The sequence below is a fragment of the Oncorhynchus keta genome, chromosome 34 (assembly GCF_023373465.1).
Source record: "Oncorhynchus keta strain PuntledgeMale-10-30-2019 chromosome 34, Oket_V2, whole genome shotgun sequence".
In the NCBI taxonomy this organism is placed as follows: Eukaryota; Metazoa; Chordata; class Actinopteri; order Salmoniformes; family Salmonidae; genus Oncorhynchus; species Oncorhynchus keta.
In genome coordinates, this window is record NC_068454.1 from 49,531,230 (window position 1) to 49,553,772 (window position 22,543).

A 22,543-nucleotide genomic window follows, 5' to 3' on the forward strand; every position below is an offset into this window, starting at 1 on the left:
GATTCACTCCAAATGTCAGCATTCAGAGGATGGATGCCCGGCACGTGCACTCTTGCTTGCATACTGTGGTGTTGGGCAGGTTATACAGTAATGTATGGAAGATGATGAGGAAAGAGACACACAAATCTATTACTAGGTGCCTTGAGCTAATTTAGTGTAGTTATCCCAATTTTAGTACCCCTGCTTGGAGGGAGCAGTGCCTCAGACACTGTTGTCCAGGGTTAAGTTTCAGATCAGACTGGTCTCATAGGCTAGTCGTAACATAGTCTAATTAAATCCTGGACACTCAAATTAGTATAATGTATGTTTGGTATGGTTACATAAGATAGAAGGTTACTTAAGGCAAAAAGGATGGTTGTTGGTTAGGATGGATGGGTGGGCATATAATGCAAATGTCGAGCAACAGGTGTATAATGCAAATGTCTATCCACCCAAAGGCTGTGTGTTCGAATCTCATCACAGACAACTTTAGCAGATTAGTAACTTAGCTTTACTATTTACTACTTTTTAGCTACTTGCAAATACTTAGCATGTTAGCCAAGCCTTCCCTAGCCATAACCCGAACTGTAACTCTTTCGCTAACCCTAACCCTTTAACCTAACTCCTAACCCCAACTCCTAGAGTTAACGTTAGCCAGCTTTCTAACATTAGCATTAGCCACCTAGCCAATCTAACATTACCCACAACAAATTGGAATCAACAAATTAACACATACCATAAGAAATGTTGCAAATCATGCTAAATGGAGTGTCTCGGGTTTACATACAGAATCAAACTTAATGCTCTTAGACCACATTGTTTAGATTACAAGGTTGTACTGTTTGACATTTTTAGAAAACCGTTTCTCTTTCTTTTCTTTGAAGGAAACAGTTTACTAAAAGGTTTTGCAAAAAAATGTTTATTGAAGTGGAAGGTTTGGTAGAAACGTTGGTCAGTAATGCATGGTCTACTTTTCCTCTTCCTAAATAGCCCTGACAGCACTAAGCAGACAAGGCTGCAAAACGATGATCCTGAAACCTTTTCACTTGTGACTGTGCAAACTGTGCAAAAAGCATTTACAGTTTGTTTTACTTGTGTTTCAGATTATTTTGTGCCAAATAGAAATTAATGCTAAATAATGTATTGTGTCATTTTGGAGTCACTTTTACATTTACATTTACATTTAAGTCATTTAGCAGACGCTCTTATCCAGAGCGACTTACAAATTGGTGCATACACCTTATGACAACCAGTGGAACAGCCACTTGCATCTAAATCTTGTTGGGGGGAGAAGGGGGGTGAGAAGGATTACTTACCCTTACTTACCCTATCCTAGGTATTCCTTGAAGAGGTGGGGTTTCAGGTGTCTCCGGAAGGTGGTGATTGACTCCGCTGTCCTGGCGTCGTGAGGGAGTTTGTTCCACCATTGGGGGCCAGAGCAGCGAACAGTTTTGACTGGGCTGAGCGGGAACTGTACTTCCTCAGTGGTAGGGAGGCGAGCAGGCCAGAGGTGGATGAACGCAGTGCCCTTGTTTGGGTGTAGGGCCTGATCAGAGCCTGGAGGTACTGAGGTGCCGTTCCCCTCACAGCTCCGTAGGCGAGCACCATGGTCTTGTAGCGGATGCGAGCTTCAACTGGAAGCCAGTGGAGAGAGCGGAGGAGCGGGGTGACGTGAGAGAACTTGGGAAGGTTGAACACCAGACGGGCTGCGGCGTTCTGGATGAGTTGTAGGGGTTTAATGGCACAGGCAGGGAGCCCAGCCAACAGCGAGTTGCAGTAATCAAGACGGGAGATGACAAGTGCCTGGATTAGGACCTGCGCCGCTTCCTGTGTGAGGCAGGGTCGTACTCTGCGGATGTTGTAGAGCATGAACCTACAGGAACGGGACACCGCCTTGATGTTAGTTGAGAACGTCAGGGTGTTGTCCAGGATCACGCCAAGGTTCTTAGCGCTCTGGGAGGAGGACACAATGGAGTTGTCAACCGTGATGGCGAGATCATGGAACGGGCAGTCCTTCCCCGGGAGGAAGAGGAGCTCCGTCTTGCTGAGGTTCAGCTTGAGGTGGTGATCCGTCATCCACACTGATATGTCTGCCAGACATGCAGAGATGCGATTCGCCACCTGGTCATCAGAAGGGGAAAGGAGAAGATTAATTGTGTGTCGTCTGCATAGCAATGATAGGAGAGACCATGTGAGGTTATGACAGAGCCAAGTGACTTGGTGTATAGCGAGAATAAGAGAGGGCCTAGAACAGAGCCCTGGGGACACCAGTGGTGAGAGCGCGTGGTGAGGAGACAGATTCTCGCCACGCCACCTGGTAGGAGCGACCTGTCAGGTAGGACGCAATCCAAGCGTGGGCCGCGCCGGAGATGCCCAACTCGGAGAGGGTGGAGAGGAGGATCTGATGGTTCACAGTATCGAAGGCAGCCGATAGGTCTAGAAGGATGAGAGCAGAGGAGAGAGAGTTAGCTTTAGCAGTGCGGAGCGCCTCCGTGATACAGAGAAGAGCAGTCTCAGTTGAATGACTAGTCTTGAAACCTGACTGATTTGGATCAAGAAGGTCATTCTGAGAGAGATAGCGGTAGAGCTGGCCAAGGACGGCACGCTCAAGAGTTTTGGAGAGAAAAGAGAGAAGGGATACTGGTCTGTAGTTGTTGACATCGGAGGGATCGAGTGTAGGTTTTTTCAGAAGGGGTGCAACTCTCGCTCTCTTGAAGACGGGAGGGACGTAGCCAGCGGTCAGGGATGAGTTGATGAGCGAGGTGAGGTAAGGGAGAAGGTCTCCGGAAATGGTCTGGAGAAGAGAGAGGGGATAGGGTCAAGCGGGCAGGTTGTTGGGCGGCCGGCCGTCACAAGACGCGAGATTTCATCTGGAGAGAGAGGGGAGAAAGAGGTCAGAGCATAGGGTAGGGCAGTGTGAGCAGAACCAGCGGTGTCGTTTGACTTAGCAAACGAGGATCGGATGTCATCGACCTTCTTTTCAAAATGGTTGACGAAGTCATCTGCAGAGAGGGAGGAGGGAGGGGGGATTCAGGAGGGAGGAGAAGGTGGCAAAGAGCTTCCTAGGGTTAGAGGCAGATGCTTGGAATTTAGAATGGTAGAAAGTGGCTTTAGCAGCAGAGACAGAGGAGGAAAATGTAGAGAGGAGGGAGTGAAAGGATGCCAGGTCCGCAGGGGCAGGCGAGTTTTCCTCCATTTCCGCTCGGCTGCCCGGAGCCCTGTTCTGTGAGCTCGCAATGAGTCGTCGAGCCACGGAGCGGGAGGGGAGGACCGAGCCGGCCTGGAGGATAGGGGACATAGGGAGTCAAAGGATGCAGTAAGGGAGGAGAGGAGGGTTGAGGAGGCAGAATCAGGAGATAGGTTGGAGAAAGTTTGAGCAGAGGGAAGAGAAGATAGGATGGAAGAGGAGAGAGTAGCGGGGGAGAGAGAGCGAAGGTTGGGACGGCGCGATACCATCCGAGTAGGGGCAGTGTGGGAAGTGTTGGATGAGAGCGAGAGGGAAAAGGATACAAGGTAGTGGTCGGAGACTTGGAGGGGAGTTGCAATGAGGTTAGTGGAAGAACAGCATCTAGTAAAGATGAGGTCAAGCGTATTGCCTGCCTTGTGAGTAGGGGGGAAGGTGAGAGGGTGAGGTCAAAAGAGGAGAGGAGTGGAAAGAAGGAGGCAGAGAGGAATGAGTCAAAGGTAGACGTGGGGAGGTTAAAGTCGCCCAGAACTGTGAGAGGTGAGCCGTCCTCAGGAAAGGAGCTTATCAAGGCATCAAGCTCATTGATGAACTCTCCGAGGAACCTGGAGGGCGATAAATGATAAGGATGTTAAGCTTGAAAGGGCTGGTAACTGTGACAGCATGGAATTCAAAGGAGGCAATAGACAGATGGGTAAGGGGAGAAAGAGAAAGACCACTTGGGAGAGATGAGGATCCCGGTGCCACCACCCCGCTGACCAGAAGCTCTCGGGGTGTGCGAGAACACGTGGGCGGACGAGGAGAGAGCAGTAGGAGTAGCAGTGTTATCTGTGGTGATCCATGTTTCCGTCAGTGCCAAGAAGTCAAGGGACTGGAGGGAGGCATAGGCTGAGATGAACTCTGCCTTGTTGGCCGCAGATTGGCAGTTCCAGAGGCTACCAGAGACCTGGAACTCCACGTGGGTCGTACGCGCTGGGACCACCAGGTTAGGTGGTCGCGGCCACGCGGTGTGGAGCGTTTGTATGGTCTGTGCAGAGAGGAGAGAACAGGGATAGACAGACACATAGTTGACAGGCTACAGAAAAGGCTACGCTAATGCAAGGAAATTGAATGACAAGCGGACTACACGTCTCGAATGTTCAGAAAGTTAAGCTTACGTAGCAAGAATCTTATTGACTAAAATGATTAAAATGATACAGTACTGCTAAAGTAGGCTAGCTGGCAGTAGCTGCGTTGTTGACACTACACTAATCAAGTCGTTCCGTTGAGTGTAATAATTTCTACAGTGCTGCTATTCGGGGCTAGCTGGCTAGCTAGCAGTGTTGTTTACGTTACGTTGAGTTAAAAGAACGACAATAGCTGGCTAGCTAACCTAGGAAATCGGTCTAGACTACACAATTATCTTTGAAACAAAGACGGCTATGTAGCTAGCTATGTAGCTAGCTACGATCAAACAAATCAAACCGTTGTACTGTAATGAAATGAAAATGTGATACTACCTGTGAATGCGACCGGGTTGTTGAGTTCTATTCAGTAGACGTTGGCTAGCTGTTAGCTGTTAGCTGTTGGCTAGCTAGCAGAGTCTCCTACGTTAAGGACGACAAATAGCTGGCTAGCGAACCTCAGTGAATTAAGATAATCACTCCAAGGCTACACACACTACTCCAAGGCTACACACACTAAACACACTACTTTTATTGTAAATAAAAATATGTTTTTAAACACTTCTACATTAATGTGGATGCTACCATGGTTATGAATAATCCTGAATGAATCGTGAATAATGAGTGAGAAAGTTAGACACAAATACTGTATCATACCCTCAAATTAAAGATGTTTAGTCTGCACTTCAAATCAAATGATATTTGAATACAACAGGTAGACCTTACAGTGAAATGTTTACTTACAAGTCCTAACCAACAATGCAGTTTAAAAACAAACAAAAAAATCCTAAAAACAATAAGAATAAGAAATAAAAGTAACAAAAAATTAAAGAGCAGCAGTAAAATAACAATAGCAAGGCTACTGTGGGTACCGGTACAGAGTCAATGTGCGGGGGCACCGGTTACTCAAGGGAAAAGAGGTGATATGTACATGTAGGAAGAGTTATTAAAGTGACTATGCATAGATAATAACCAGAGGTGTGGACTCGAGTCACATGATTTGGACTCAAGTCACAAATATGATGACTTGCAACTCGACTTTGACTTTAACACCAATGACTCGTGACTTGACTTGGACTTGAACCTATTGACTCGAACTGACTTGATACCCTCCCCAAGCCCAAATATTAAAAATGATGCTATTTAAACAAGTGTGCAACACATCAGCTCTTCATTTAACAGATTACAGTTCGAATTGGACAGCAACCAATCAAATTATGCCAGCTGAGAAAACGTTAGCGAGTGAATTTAGATGGAGCCCTTGGAAAGATGATACCCAAAATTATTATTTTCGGATATAAAGACGATGCTGTATCAACAAAAAAACAGATTGCAACTTGCAAAACATGCGGGAAGAAAATTACAGACAGAGGCGCAACAATTTTCAACTTTGTTAGACATTTGAAGCTGCACAAAGAACGGTAAGTCGTGGCTAATATAGCCGACAGCTATATATTTTATTACTTTACTATATATCATGTAGGCTAACATTAAATCAATGAGCCTCCACACAGTCAGTCAGTCAGTGCGGGAACGTGATCATTGCACCCAAGATTAAGCTACAACTGGCTAGGCAGTTGGTAGCCTAAATCCTACCTGATGTTACTGCTGTTCCTAAAACCACGTCAGCCTACTGTAACCACACAGAGAGAGAGAGTTAAGGTTGGGCGAATGTGTACAAGCCTACATCGCCTGATTGCGCCCCATAGCGATCCTCGATCACTATAGGGGGCGGGGGGGTCTTTCCCATGGCTACCCATGTATTGGAAATGTGGAAATATAACGTTTATTTAGAAAGTAATAAATATATAGATATTTTTAAAAGCATTCATGATTTGCGTGAAATGTAATATACTAACTATTACTCTTGTTAAAAATATGAAATAGTATTACATTTGGTGAAGAGCACATTATGACTTGTTTGGGACTCGAAACTCAAAGTTTAGGACTTGAGACTTGACGGTCTTGACTTGAGACTTGACTCGGACTTGCCTGTCATGACTTGGGACTTCAGTGCTAAGACTTGAGACTTACTTGTGCCTTGTAAAACAATGATTTGGTCCCACCTCTGATAATAACAGAGACTGACAGCAGTGTAAAAGAGGGGGGAGGCAATGCAAATAGTCTGGGTAAACATTTTATTAGATGTTCAGGAGTCATGGCTTGGGGGTAGAAGCTGTTTAGAAGCCTCTTGGACCTAGACTTGGCACTCCAGTACTTGTGCCACTTTAACCTCATAGTCATGTATCATTTCAAATTCAAAGTGCTGGAATACAGAGACAAAACAGCAACAAATGTGCCACTGTCCCAATACTTCTGGAGCTCACTGTATAACAGTGGTAATACCCTGCAAAGGAAAAGAGTACAGGTCAAAGCCATGGACTGCATGGCTGACTTCTAAGTTGACTTTACACAGAGTGGTATGGTGATTTGGACCACAAATACATATGTTTTTACATATATTGGGCTTGAAACAAGATACAGTTAAGCTACTTGAAAGACCATTTCAGGACTAGTTCCCATATCCAAAGCACGTCTCTACAACTAAGGCTTCCTATTTTGAAAAGAGGTCAGGGGTTGCTCCGGTTTTCTAGCATTAATGGTTCATAGTTCACAGGGGGACATAGGATGTGCCAATAGATATGAATAGATCATTGAAGTTACAAGGAAGCATTTTTGCTCTGATCAGGCCCTACACCCAAACAAGGGCACTGCGTTCATCCACCTCTGGCCTGCTCGCCTCCCTACCACTGAGGAAGTACAGTTCCCGCTCAGCCCAGTCAAAACTGTTCGCTGCTCTGGCCCCCCAATGGTGGAACAAACTCCCCCACGACGCCAGGACAGCGGAGTCAATCACCACCTTCCGGAGACACCTGAAACCCCACCTCTTTAAGGAATACCTAGGATAGGATAAAGTAATCCTTCTCACCCCCCTTAAAAGATTTAGATGCACTATTGTAAAGTGGCTGTTCCACTGGATGTCATAAGGTGAATGCACCAATTTGTAAGTCGCTCTGGATAAGAGCGTCTGCTAAATGACTTAAATGTAATGTAAATGAAACCCTATAGAGTTATATGTCCCATAGATCTCCAGAGAACGCAAAGTGCAAGGAGGCCCTATAAGTTTACAAGTATCAAAGAGGCCTTTACAGATGCATAGACTCTCTCTCTCTCTCTAACCAGTGAAAGGAAATCTAGTAAAATACTGTATGTTAGAAATAAATACATTTCTGTTTGCTGTATTTTTTTCTAAACGAACCGCTAGCTTGTGCTCGTCGTATTATCGACCTCACGTTACGAGACCTAACTAATGTTTTTTTTTACAGTAAAGCAAGATTATACCATTTCTAGTGCTCACACCTTATGGTGATAATATTGAACTGCATATCATTACACCAGGATGATACATAACATGAAGCAAACAAATCGCTACTTTATTTCAAGCAACATGGCGATGCATTTTGAAATGAAAACAAATTAACATTAAAATATTCCTTTCTGCATAACCTCATGATAGTGATATTTGCTAATCATGTCTCTCCAAGTGCATGTCATCCTTAATACTGTCATGACTCTCTCTCCTTTGTGTGGATCATGGGTGCCATCCTCTCTCCCACAGGAGAGGAGGGGGGGAGTTGGGCCAGTTTTATGACTTAATGACCAGTCATAAACTTTCTCTCGCTTGCCCCTGCAGTATGGAGAAATTAAAATAACTTTGTTATAACAGAGAGAGACTTTGCCAAAACTTCTAACATAAAACAATGAACATTGAGACAATATATTTCAACATCCAATTGTTGGGAATTATGACAGATGGAATATGGAAAATGTATGGATATTTTGTGATGTCATTAAAATGATCAGAAAGACATTATAACAGAAACATTCCAAGACCTGAACATACACCTCTGATGTTTCCATTCCAAGGACATTGTGACCTCTGGTGAACAACCAAGGACTTATATCGACCTACTCGCCAAAGACGGATAGAGTGGTTTCAACAGTGAGGTGACAGAGAACGACATCTACACATAAATATATGTTGCATTTCTAATCCGAATGAGCGGTTGTTAGGGTGCTAAATATTAATATTTACGGTGAGCGTAGTTTCGTAATGTGTGTACGATAAGTCTACTCTTTTTGTCTCTCCCGCTCTTTCTTTCCCCACCCCTTTCCATTGTGTAAGAAGACATATCAGATTCGTCCACTAGGGACTTTTCATATGCGTTATGTGCACTAGTCAGCTGTACAACTGAATGCCTTCAACTGAAATGCAATTAACCCAACCCCTCTGAATCAGAGGTGCAGGGGGCTGCTTTAATCGACATCCACGTCGTCGGCGCCCAGGGAACAGTGGGTTAACTGCCTTGCTCAGAAGAAGAACGACAGATTTTTACTGTGTCCGATCAGTGATTTGATCCAACAACCTTTCGGTTACAGGCCCAACACTCTAACCACTAGGGTACCTGACACCCCATCGATAACCCATACCATGTGTGTGTTTTTATGTATTTCTGTGTGATTATTTAGTTAGTAAACAAATAATTAAGACTATTTGTGTATCGCTGATTCCTCACTTAGGTTAGAGTTTGTGCAGATTTACGAAGTCAACGATATTCCGAATGAGACTGATATGAGGAAATGATTGATTGAAGACTGGTATTATTATCAATATATATTCTTGAGTTATTTCGGGAAACAGTAACTCATTAAATAAACTTTCCCATGGTGCCCCAAATTACTAATGGATGAATTGATACATGACTAACTTAATCCAGTGATAATTAAAAGTAGTAGGTAATTATTTGATAAGTAGCAGTCATCACATTAACGATAGTGACGTCACGACAATGCCTTCTTTCATTACAAGGGTAGGTAAGGCTTGCACTAATCCATTTCTTGACCGCATGTACAGTAGCTGTAGAAGGAAAATCTGGTATCCTTCAATATGGTTAGCCTCATTAATTGTCTAATGAAAAAGAATAATCCACACACTTATCTTGCCAGTATCAACCTTTTATTTTCTTTCAAATGATTATCAAATGATTCCCATTCCCAGAAATTTCCTCAGATGTGTGAGTGCTTTTACCATTTCTAATACTATCATTCCAAATGGAGAAAACATCTCAACAAAACAATGTGTGAGAATTTGCTAATCCTGTTTCAGCATAGAAATGACAAGGCACATGTACAATGTACAAGTGCATTGCTCATGCCCACAAGGCCAAAACTAATTCCACCATACACTATATATACAGTGGGGCAAAAAAGTATTTAGTCAGCCACCAATTGTGCAAGTTCTCCCACTTAAAAAGATGAGAGGCCTGTAATTTTCATCATAGGTACACTTCAAATATGACAGACAAAATGAGGAAAAAAATTCCAGAAAATCACATTGTAGGATTTTTAATGAATTTATTTGCAAATTATGGTGGAAAATAAGTATTTGGTCAATAACAAAAGTTTATCTCAATACTATGTTATATACCCTTTGTTGGCAATGACAGAGGTCAATTGTTTTCTGTAAATCTTCACAAGGTTTTCACACACTGTTGCTGGTATTTTGGCCCATTCCTCCATGCAGATCTCCTCTAGAGCAGTGATGTTTTGGGGTTGTTGCTGGGCAACACGGACTTTCAACTCCCTCCAAAGATTTTCTATGGGGTTGAGATCTGGAGACTGGCTAGGCCACTCCAGGACCTTGAAATGCTTCTTACGAAGCCACTCCTTCGTTGCCCGGGCGGTGTGTTTGGGATCATTGTCATGGTGAAAGACCCAGCCACGTTTCATCTTCAATGCCCTTGCTGATGGAAGAAGGTTTTCACTCAAAATCTCATGATACATGGCCCAATTCATTCTTTCCTTTACACGGATCAGTCGTCCTGGTTCCTTTGCAGAACAACAGCCCCAAAGCATGATGTTTCCACCCCCATGCTTCACAGTAGGTATGGTGTTCTTTGGATGCAACTCAACATTCTTTGTCCCCCAAACACGACGAGTTGAGTTTTTACCAAAAAGTTATATTTTGGTTTCATCTGACCATATGACATTCTCCCAATCTTCTTCTGGATCATCCAAATGCTCTCTAGCAAACAGATGGGCCTGGACATGTACTGGCTTAAGCAGGGGGACATGTCCTGCACTGCAGGATTTGAGTCCCTGGCGGCGTAGTGTGTTACTGATGGTAGGCTTTGTTACTTTGATCCCAGCTCTCTGCAGGTCATTCACTAGGTCCCCCCGTGTGGTTCTGGGATTTTTGCTCACCGTTCTTGTGATCATTTTGACCCCACGGGGTGAGATCTTGCGTGGAACCCCAGATTGAGGGAGATTATCAGTGGTCTTGTATGTCTTCCATTTCCTAATAATTGCTCCCACAGTTGATTTCTTCAAACCAAGCTGCTTACCTATTGCAGATTCAGTCTTCCCAGCCTGGTGCAGGTCTACAATTTTGTTTCTGGCGTCCTTTGACAGCTCTTTGGTCTTGGCCACAGTGGAGTTTGGAGTGTGACTGTTTGAGGTTGTGGACAGTTGTCTTTTATACTGATAACAAGTTCAAACAGGTGCCATTAATACAGGTAACGAGTGGAGGACAGAGGAGCTTTTTAAGTGGGAGAACTTGCACAATTGGTGGCTGATGAAATACTTTTTTGTCCCACTGTACATAATGAGTGGATTCGGTTATTTCAGCCATACCCATTCTGACAGGTGTATAAAATTGAGCACACAGCCATGCAATCTCCATAGACAAACAGTGGCAGTAGAATGGTGTTACTGAAGACATCAGTGACTTTCAACGTCATAGGCCACATTTCCAACAATTCAGTTAGTTACATTTCTGCCCTGCTAGAGCTGTCCAGGTCAACTGTAAGTGCTGTTATTGTGAAGTGGAAACGTCTAGGAGCAACAACAGCTCAGCCGCAAAGTGGTAGGCCAGACAAGCTCACAAAACGGGACCGCCGAGTGCTGAATCACGTAAATATCGCCTGTCCTCAATTGCAACACTCGCTACGATGTCAGCACAAGAACTGTTCGTCGGGAGCTTCCCGAAATGGGTTTCCATGGCTGAGCAGATGCACACAAGTCTAAGATCACCGTGTCCAACACATAGCGTCGGCTAGAGTGGTGTAAAGCTTGCCTCCATTGGACTCTGTAGCAGTGGAAACATATTTTCTAGAGTGATGAATCACACTTCACCATCTGGCAGTTCGAAGGACAAATCTGGGTCTGGCGAATACATTCCCGGATGCAGTGCCAAATGTACTGTTTGGTGAAGGAGGAATAACGATCTTCATGATTTCATTCGGAAAGTATTCCACATTGTTACATTACAGCCTTATTCTAAAATGGATTAAACAAAAAATGTTCCTCAGTCTACACAGAATAGCCCATAATGACAAATCAAAAATAGGGTTTAAGAAATTTGCTAATTAATTAAAAGTAAAAAACAGAAATACTTTATTCACATAAGTATTCAGACCCTTTGAGATTCAAAATTGAGCTCAGGTGCATCCTGTTTCCATTGATCATCCTTGATGTTTCTACAACTTGATTTTAGTCGACATGTGGTTAACTCAATTGATTGGACATGATTTGGAAGGGCACATGCCTGTCTATATGAGGTACCAATCCATGAGGTCAAAGGAAAACCAATCCATGAGGTCAAAGGAATTGTCCGTAGAGCTATGAGACAGGATTGTGAGGCACAGATCTGGTTCCATTGAAGGTTCCTAAGAACACAGTGGCCTCCATCATTCTTAAATGGAAGAAGTTTGGAACCACCAAGACACTTCCTAGAGCTGGCCGCCCGGCCAAACTGAGCAGTTGTGGGAAAGGGCCAATAGTGTTTTGGGAAACGGATCTTCGGCCGTTGTGGGAAAGATGCAACGTAAAAACAATTAAATTCCATTGCTATCTGGAAACCGGGCCTTGAAGTGTCGCTAGCAATCCCCGATCACACTTGTAGGGGATGTTATGGCGACACTGACCATGTTTACAAGCGCACAGTTTTCTGGATAGTAGCTCATATCCCGCTTAAGGTTTTATTCGGATAAGCATGCACCTCATGAGTATCCCTGTTAACCATGAATAGACAGAGTATTCCCAATTTAAATTCATATGCGTTAAATGGAATAGTAAGTGAAATATGGACACTGACTGTAGGCCTATAACCTCTCACACGTAGCGTAATATAATATTAACTCCTGCAGAATTATGTATTTCTTGCATTGAAATGATAGAACAAATGTTTATTTTGTCTCGGGAACAGGAGGGGAGAAACATTATTTATTAAGCCGATGTATAACACTTGTATTTTTTATGAATGTTTATTATTACTATTTCTGTATTTTGAATTTGGCGCTCTGCAATTTCAGACAACTATATTTTAAGTAACAATGTTTTCCAGACAAGGGTGGAAAAGATGGCTACAAAATTGAGATGCTCTTAATTTGGTAACATTAGCTAGCTTACATTAGCTAATGTCAGTCAAAGATAGAATGAACAAACAAACAAACAAACATGTTTACTCTGCTGAAGGTAGCTACCAATCTAAGCAATGACTACCATGGAATAGGCTAAATTGATTGAGTGTGTATACCAAAAGATAGCGATTTTATTTAGCTGATGGCTTTCAGAGTTCAATACAGGACTGTAACATTAGCTAGCTAATTTACCCACCTAGGCTAGCAAGCTAGGTAATATTAGTTTACCTCTAATTGGGAATAAAAAAAATAAAATAAAACTTTCACATCACTTCTCTGCTATCGTCGAACCGGATTCGCCATCAGTTCAGTCTGAAAATCCCTCTGATAATCTTTGGGCAACACATTATTCTTGATAGCTGCAAGCCACTGGCAGAATCAGGGTGAATCTCTGGTAGGTAGAATGGTGAAAGAGAACTCATTTTCACACTTGTTTGTAATTAGCACAGAACACCAAAAAAAACGAGTTTAAAAACAAAAATTGCCTAGAGAAGTTGGACGTTCGAAGTAAGCAACGCCATTATTCAAGTCGGTGGTACCTAGCGGGTGGCATCAGCATTCGCTATGAATGCCGGCCTTTGGATAATTGTGATGTTTATGATAAAAATATGTTGCAACATGTTGGTCCCATGTTTAATGAGCTGAAATAAAAGATCCCAGAATGGTTAAAAATGCACAAAATTCTCACATTTTGTAAACATATATATTTTTTACATCACTTGTTGATAATTTCTCCTTTGCCAAAATTGTTCGTCCACCTGACAGGTGTGGCGTATCAAGAAGCTGATTAAACAACAGGATCATTACACAGGTGCACCTTGTGGTGGGGACAATAAAATACCACTCTAAAATGTACAGTTCTGTCACAATGCCACAGATTATTTAAGTTGAGGGAGTGCGCAATTGGTATGCTGACTGCAGGAATGTCCACCAGAGTTGTTGCAAGAGAACGAATGTTCATTTCTCTACCATAAGCCACCTCCAACGTCATTTTAGAGAATTTGGCAGTAAGTCCAACCGTCCTCACAACCGCAGACCAAGTGTATGGCGTTGTGTGGGCGAGTGGTTTGCTGATGTCAACGTTGTGAACAGATTAACCCATGGAGGCGGTAAGCTACACAATTTAATTTTAACAATGGCAATTTGAATGTATAGAGATACTGTGACAAGATCCTGAGGCCCATTGTCATCTACAAGTCCATGCTAGGTAAAGCCCCGCCTTATCTCAGTTCACTGGTCACGATGGCAACACCCACCCGTAGCACACGCTCCAGCAGGTGTATCTCACTGATCATCCCTAAAGCCAACACCTCATTTGGCCTCCTTTCCTTCCAGTTCTCTGCTGCCTGTGACTGGAACGAATTGCAAAAATCACTGAAGTTGGAGACTTTTATCTCCCTCACCAACATTAAACATCTGCTATCTGAGGAGCTAACCGCTAATCGCTACAGCTGTACACAGTCCATCAGTAAATAGCCCACCCAATTTACCTACCTCAGCCCCATACTGTTTTTATTTATTTACTTTTCTGCTCTTTTGCACACCAGTATCTCTACCTGCACATGCCCATCTGATCATTTATCAAAAATGTATTAAAAAAAGGTTTAAAAAACAAAAATGGTCATGCCATTCATCTGCTGCCATCATCTCATGTTTCAGTATGATAATGCACTGCCCCATGTCACAAGGATCTGTACACAATTCCTGAAAATGTCCCAGTTCTTCCATGGACTGGATACTCACCAGACATGTCATCCAATGAGCAGGTTTGGGATGCTCTGGATCTACATGTACAGCAGCGTGTTCAAATTCCCTCTAATATCCAACAACTTCGCACAGCCATCGAAGAGGATTGGGACAACATTCCACAGACCACAATCAACAGCCTAAACAACTCTCTGCGAAGAAGATGTGTGTCGCTGCATGAGGCAAATGGTGGTCACACCAGATAGTGACAGGTTTTCTGATCCACGCCACTAACTATTAAAAAAAAGGTATCTGTGACCAACACTGTATTAGATTGTCCTTAGATTTATAACAGACAGTTTTAGAAACATAGAGAACTTTACTTTCACATTACATAAAAATAATTTCACAAATGCAAAATATACACTTACTGTACACTGTTTAAACCGGCTTTATCACAGTCACAGCTGACAGTATTTTTCAATGCCAACATGTTTCTGGCGGTCTTCTTCTATTACACACAAGTGTTCGGAGCATGCTAATGAATTTAAATCAATTGATAACCTGACATGAACTGTAACTCAGCAAAATCTTTGAAATTGTTGCATATACATTTTTGTTCTGCATAGTAATGATTATGTGCCCTGGCTGAGCCAGGGTGAAATTCCCCCTTTAACAACTAATGAGAATGTTTTCATTTCTCTCATTGACCTATCAAACCCTGGCCTGTTTGGCAAGACCTCCTGTTGCAGATGCACCTCCCCTAACATTCGTCTACAGTTGGTTGTTTCAGCCTAACCACTCAAAACAGACCAATGACACCTGGAACGAGATTATATATATATATATATATATATATATATATATTTTTAAAATATAATTTCACCGGCTGAGAGCAACAAAACCGTGTTGTATCACGGCTAAATTGTGACTGACTGATCTACAAATAATAAACATAATGACTCGTTAATTATGATGTCAGGTGATTTGCGTAGTTAATATTTTATGTCTATGTAACAGTCCGTTCCTCGCCCCGAATCGGGCTCGAACCAGGGATCCTCCGCACACACCGAAAACTGACACCCACGAAGCATCGTGACCCATCGCTCCACAAAAGCCACAACGCTTGCAGAGCAAGGAGAACCACTATTTCAAGGTCTCAGGGTGAGTGACGTCACCGATTGAAACGCTGTTAACGAGCACCACCGTTCACTAGCTAGCCATTTCATATCGGTGATATCTACAGTCGGTGATATCTACAGTCATAGCTGATTCGAGACAATCTCTTAAATAGTTGTTTGTACCTGTTACTACTCCAACAAACCATCTGTAAATGGAGTTAGTTTTGCATGGCCCGATGATTCGAGTACGCAGACTTTGTATTTCCATTGGTCCTTAAATAAAAACTTAATTTTCCCGTGGCACCGGGCCATGCAAAACGAACTGTATTTGACACGAGGAATCTGCCCCTTAGCTGGCTCAGAGGCCAATCAGAGCTCTTCGTTTGCTCAAGAGAAATACACCAGTAGCCAATCTCGATGTACCTATAGAAAACGTTGAAACAAAATGGCGCAGTCCATAATTCGAGCCATCAGACGAGCTGTCCCACAGTAAGTGAGAAATTCAACAATCAATGCTGTTGTGAACGAGGCTTTGTGTGACTGCAAATTACTACGAGCTTCAGTAAACCGAAACTGAGATATTGTGTCGACTGGCATGTCGTAAAAATACAGCTTTCGTTTACTTTTACCAGCATCAGCTAGTTATAGCTACTTTCAGCTAGCAGAGTTAGTCAACAAAAGTGACATTCACAAGTAGTTCAATCACATTATACTTTCATTATAATTACCATTCGAGTTGATTTAATCACCTACGTCTTGTTACAATGTTTCATGTCCGTGCCACACGTAGTAGATACTGTAGTTTCAATTTGCACATGTATCCAGAATTGTCATTATTTATAATGTAAATAGATCACTTCACGCTATATTTTCAGACCTATTTTATTGTGAACTGGTTTGATACAGTAACTAGATGCATGTGCTGTTTCTCTGCAAGCTAGGTTATTAACAATTTGACCAGGGGTGTTAAACTCACTCCATGAAGGGCCTAGTGTCTGCAGGTTTTTCATTTAAGTCCACGACAATCAGGTGTGGGCAGTTCCTTACTAATTTGTGACCTTAATTCATCAAGTACAAGTGAGGAGCGAAAACGCGCCGACTTTCGGTCCTCCTGGAATGAGTTTGACAAGTGTGGTGTAGATCCTATAGGATGTGTTGTGTCAGACAGTGATAACCACACATACTTCACCTGATACAATGCTTGGTGATATGAGTTCTTAACATTGGCATAAAACTATAATGGGTGTAAATGTAATGAATTGAAAGAACAACATGGGTTTCAAATGAGTTTTATATTTATTGTGTAGTAGGCCTATCCTACATAATTGCACTAAGATGTACCGGTACTCTTAAGGAGTCTACCGTTACTCCTTAATCACGGACCTTATATTATTTTCAGAGGTAGACTGGCTCTGGCAGCCAAAATGGCCAACTTCTCCATCTAAACTGGATTTCGATTATGAATTGTGCTACGGTTTTAGATTTATTTAAATTACTTTATTTAACTATGCAAGTCAGTTATGAACAAATTCTTATTTACAATGACGGCCTACCCCGGCCAAATGACGCAAGGTCAATTGTGCGCTGCCCTATGGGACTCCCAGTCACAGCCGGTTGTTATACATCCTGGAATCGAACCAGGGTTTGTAGTGATGCTTCCAGATTGGAGATGCAGGGCCTTAGATCAGGAGCCCTAAGGACACAGAGTTTCTCACCCCAGAGGTGCAACATCACAAGACTACCAGGAAAGCCAGACTAAAACGTAAAGCGCTTTACTTTCATATCACATCAAAATAATTTCACAAATGCAAAATAGGCACTTACTGTACACTATTTTAACCAACTTTATCACAGTTGCAGCCGACAGTATTTTTCAGTGAAAACACATTTCTGGCGGCCTTCTTCTATTACACACAGATTTTCGGAGCATGCTAGATAGTGACCAGCTGTCTTCAGTCTGTCTTCTGTAAACACACACTGTAACATGGATATGTGCCTGTGTGTGAACACTAACCCTATAAAAGTGTATCAATTTAACCTTTGTTTTTAGAAAATTATTTCTCACTGATATGAAAGAGAAGTTCCTTATGGTTCCAAAACCATAACACAAGTGTTGATGTTCAGACCGAGCATATGGGCTCCACTCTACAGAAGATGTCTTTGTCCAATGACTCTTTTGTGTAATGGAACTGAGTCATAGTCGAGGGCTATAAGGGCCCTACACAATTGTTGAGTCTCGACCTGTCACATCTGCACTTAATTCCTTTGGTTGGACTTAATGAGGAACTTCAAACAGTTTAAAAGTCAATTACAAAGGGGGCAGTGTGGTTTGTAGTTCTAGTAATCTGTCCGTATTGGTCATTGGGAAACATGGTGCGAGGTGGCTCTACTTCAAGGCAGATTAATTTCCAGAGGTGCAACAGTGCTAATCTGCAGCGTAAAGGTGACTGTCACACCAATCTACTGTTGGAGTGTGTGTGAGGTGTACAGTGATAGTGTTTTATACCTGTATTTTTTAAGGATATGTGCTTAGTGTCAGTAATTAGGGCCACCAGAAGAAAACAACTAGGCTAAAATCATTTGTGATTTTCATGCTGTTTGAAATGGGATTGTATTGTAAATTGTATTTTAAAGTTTGTTATAGACTCTTTGAAGATTTGTCCAAATGAGGACTAAAAGAGATCAAATCAAATCTAAAGGAAAAATACCCTGTTGCTTAGTCTGTATTTAAAATAAATAAATGGGCACAGACGTTCAACGTGTAGTTTTAATTTACATTTGGTTGAGTTGTAAACTAACATGAATGAATTGAAAAGTCTACAAAATTCACCATGTCATTGGCTTTAGGTTAAAAGTTGGTTGGAAAAAATGAAACAATTCCCTCACGTTGGTGACCTTTTGCAAATTCAATCAGTTTTCCATGTTAATTCAACATCAGCACATTTAATTTTTTGGTTGAAATGACTTGGAAGCAATGTTTATTCAACCAGTAGGATGTGTGTATTTGTTTTATGGAGAGACCTTGAGCTGTCGCCTTGGATTTGGCGCCAGGGCCGACTGCTCTTTGTCAGAAACACCCTCATGTCAAAGATGCAACAGCATCCTGGAGGAAACATTGACTGCCGCTATGAAATCGACAAGTGATGAAAGTCACCTAGAGCTTGTCAATTAGGTAGCCGGGACCTGGACCTTATAGCTTAATAGGCAGTTTCCCCTTTCAGGGTCTGCCAGGCATTTATAGCACAGGTTATAAAAAAAAAAGTTGAATGTCCCCCATGACAACATTTTAAATTAAGACTTACTGCATAAAGCCGTGTGGCTACTCTGCAATCATGGTAGACTGTTGTAAAGTGGCATTTTGTCTAAATTGGGAGGTAGGTTTCCGATCAAAGCACCACCACAACACTTTATATTTTACAGTGAAGGCTGCAACAGAAGCAAACTCCTTTGTTGGTGACCCTTCCGTCCGCGTGTGATTGGTTGGGGGAATGGCTGGCTCACTGAGAAACTCTTGAAGACTCACGTTATTGGGATTAAGTAGGCCATGTTAATATTATTTCACACCTTTATCTCCTCCCACTGTGCAAAAACTGGTTAAATCAACATGGTTTCCTTGTTATTCCAGCAATAAAAAAATTAAATGTTGAAACAACAGAAAACTGATTGGATTTAAAAGTCATCAACGTAAAGGAATTGTCATTTTTTCACCCAACTTTTAACCTAAATCCAATGACATGCTGAAATGTTTTGTTGATTTCATGTTGAATTCACATTAGTTGACAACTCAACCAAAAGTAAATCAAAATTAGATGTTGAAATCAAAGGAGGCTGGTGGGAGGAGCTATAGGGGTACAGGCTCATTTTAATGTCTGGAATGGAATCAATGGAATGGTACCAAAAACATGAAAACAATGTGTTTGACTCAGTTCCATTTATTCTATTCCTATAGCTTCTCCCACCAGCCTCTGGTTGAAACTATGTGCCCAGTGGGTTCTTTGTCTATAAAAAATAATCTGAGCTGCATGCGGTTGAACAAGTCACAGGAATCATGCGCTGCATTCATTCATATGGACAGAATATTGTGTATATACAGAAATTGGGTGCTGGATCCTTATATATAGTAATCCAAAGAACAGAAATAGGACGGCACCCTCTTACTTCATGGAGAGTAGACTATTTGAAGAAATTAGAGACTTGTTCAATGGATGTCTCTAGCAATTTATGTGAATATTCCTCATCAAGAGGGTTTAGATGCAATGAAACATTATTTGAATCAAAGAACAACTGGTTCCCCCCACTGACTTACTGCTGAGCTTGACTAATGAAATATTGACTAAGAATTATTTTAAGTTTGAAGACGGTTACACCTAATTATGCTAATTTGTTTATGCGGAAATTTGAGTTGGACTTTGTAAACTATAGTAATCCCTATTTATCAAAGTGTTTATGAGATATATTGATGACATATTTTTATTGATTTATTATGCCATGATCAGAGGGAACTCTCCTAATAATTCCCATTTGGGTGGGAGGATAAAGGTCCAAGGTAGAATAACATGTAACACAAAATATGTTGTATATCTCCTTAAGTGTTTTTGTAACTTTTATTATGTGGGTAAGACCAAACGTGAACTTAGGATATGTGAGCATATGAGCGTAATTTGCAACCGTGATGAAAAATCACCTGTTGCCAAGCATTTCAATAACCATAATCATGAACGAAGTTCCTTACATAATATGGGCATTGAGTTGGTGAAGGCGCCATGTAGAGGAGGTGATAGGGATAAATTACTTCTACAAAGAAAGACATAATGGATAGACTGCTTGGGCACTCTTGCCCCAGCAGGCCTTAATGAGGAATGTTATTTTTATAGTTTTTCTTGTAGTATGTTATAAATAGGCCAAGCTTTTAGGTAATGACGTCATGTATTGTGTGTTGATATATCTTTATTTGATTTTCATGTTTCTCCCACAGCTCCCTCTGCTGGGATCTCTTGATTGGGCCAATACTGACTGTGAATTTATAATTATGCCCATCTGTGTGGTGTTGTGACATTGACTGCCAATGGCTCATCCCCGAATTGTTTAAGTGGCAATAAAATAAGTAAATTTACCATAGTGCGGTCCTATTTCTGTTCGATGGTTAAAGGCCAACATTTGGTCGTTTAAACAGTCTTTGTAACATTTCTAGCTATAAAAATGGAAACATAATGATTTATTTTAGTGTGCGCAGAACGGCTGACTGGGGAACTCGTTTAATCCCGCCTATAGGTCTACTACAGTTTTTTCGGAAAGTATTCAGACCCCCTTTCCACATTTTGTTATATTACAGCCTTATTCTAAAATGGATTAAATGAATAAATGTCCAAGGGCAATCTACACACAATATCCCATAAAGACAAAGCAAAAAAAAAAGTTTTTTTAGAAATGTTTGAAAAAAGAAATACCTTATTTACATAAGTATTCAGACCCTTTGCTATGAGACTCAAAATTGAGTGCAATCTGTTTCCATTGATCATCCTCGATGTTTCTACAACTTGTTTGGAGTCCTCCTGTGTTAAATTCAATTGATTGGACATGATTTGGAAAGGCACACACCTGTATATATAAGAGCAAAAACCAAGCCATGAGGTCAAAGGAGCTGTCCATAGAGCACGAGATAGGATAGTGTCAAGGCACAGATCTGGGGAAGGGTACCAAAAAATGTCTGCAGCATTGAAGGTCCCCAAAAACACAGTGGCCTCCATCATTCTTAAATGGAAGAATTGTGGAAGCACCAAGACTCTTCCTAGAGCTGGCCGCCTGGCCAAACTGAGCAATCAGGTTAGAAGGGCCTTGGTCAGGAAGGTGACCAAGATGCCGATGGTCACCCTGACAGAGCTCCAGTTCAACCATCTCTGCAGCACTCCACCAATCAAGCCTTTATGGTAGAGTGGCCAGATGGAAGCCACTCCTCAGTAAGAGGCACATAACACCCCCTTGGATTTTTCCAAAAGGCACCTAAAGACTCTCAGATCATGAGAAACAAGATTCTCTGGTATGATGAAACCCAGAGTGAACTCTTTGGCCTGAATGCCAAGTGTCACGTCTGGAGAAAACCTGGAACCATCCCATTCCAAAAGGACAATGACCCAAAGCACACAACCAAGACAATGAAGGAGTGGCTTCGGGACAAGATTCTGGATGTCCTTGAGTAGCCCGGAATTGAACCCGATCGAACATCTCTGGAGAGACCTGAAAATAGGTGTACAGCAACGCACCTCATACAACCTGACAGAGCTTCAGAGGATCTGCAGAGAGGAATAAGAGAAACTCCTCAAATATGTGTGTCAAGCTTGTAGCGTCATACCCAAGAAGACTCGTGGCTGTAATCGCTGCCAAAGGCTCTTCAACAAAGTACTGAGTAAAGGGTCTGAATGTGATATTTTCGTTTTTTTATTTGTAATATATTTGCAAAAAATCCCTGTTTTTGCTTTGTCATTGTGTGTAGATAAGGGGAAAAACTATTTTAGTTCAGTTCAGACCCTATTCTCCGGATTTGACATGACTGGGAATACAGGTATGCATCAGTTGGTCACAGACGCCTTAAAGAAAGTAGGGGTGTCGATCAGTATCTGGTGTTACCATTTGCCTCATGCAGTGCAAAACAAATCTTTCCCATAGAGTTGATCATGCTGTTTATTGTGACCTGAGGAATGTTGTCCCACTCCTCTTCAGTGACTGCGAAGTTTCTGGATATTGCCTGGAACTGGAACACGCTGTCGTACATGTTGATCCAGAGCATAACATGCCTGGTGATTATGCAGGCCAGGGAAGAACTGGGACATTTTCAGCTTCAAGAAATTGTGTACAGATCCTTGCGACATGGGGACATGCATTAATCATGCTGAAACATGAGGTAATGGCAGCGGATGAATGGCACAACAACGG

At 42.0% G+C, this 22,543-nt stretch overlaps 2 protein-coding genes across 7 annotated transcripts in view; one reads left to right on the forward strand and one right to left on the reverse strand.

Moving 5' to 3' along the window:
* The window catches only part of LOC127915127 (uncharacterized), a 1,101,500-nt gene that overhangs the window by 3,454 nt on the left and 1,075,503 nt on the right, over positions 1–22,543 (reverse strand). For 5 of the 6 annotated variants that reach the window (XM_052493995.1, XM_052493992.1, XM_052493991.1 and 2 more), the window contains exon 3: positions 1,853–2,100. In XM_052493995.1, the coding sequence (XP_052349955.1) occupies positions 1,853–2,055 (203 nt within the window). In that variant the 5' untranslated portion in view covers positions 2,056–2,100. Of the gene's footprint in view, positions 1–1,852; positions 2,101–2,307; positions 2,787–22,543 lie in introns of those variants that run through there. The other variant, XM_052493990.1, reaches the window with a different exon arrangement.
* The window catches only part of clybl (citrate lyase beta like), a 215,893-nt gene continuing 209,284 nt past the window's right edge, over positions 15,935–22,543 (forward strand). Inside the window, exon 1 of the mRNA XM_052493987.1 lies at positions 15,935–16,102. Within this exon, the coding sequence (XP_052349947.1) occupies positions 16,059–16,102 (44 nt within the window). The 5' untranslated portion in view covers positions 15,935–16,058. The remainder of the gene's footprint in view (positions 16,103–22,543) is intronic.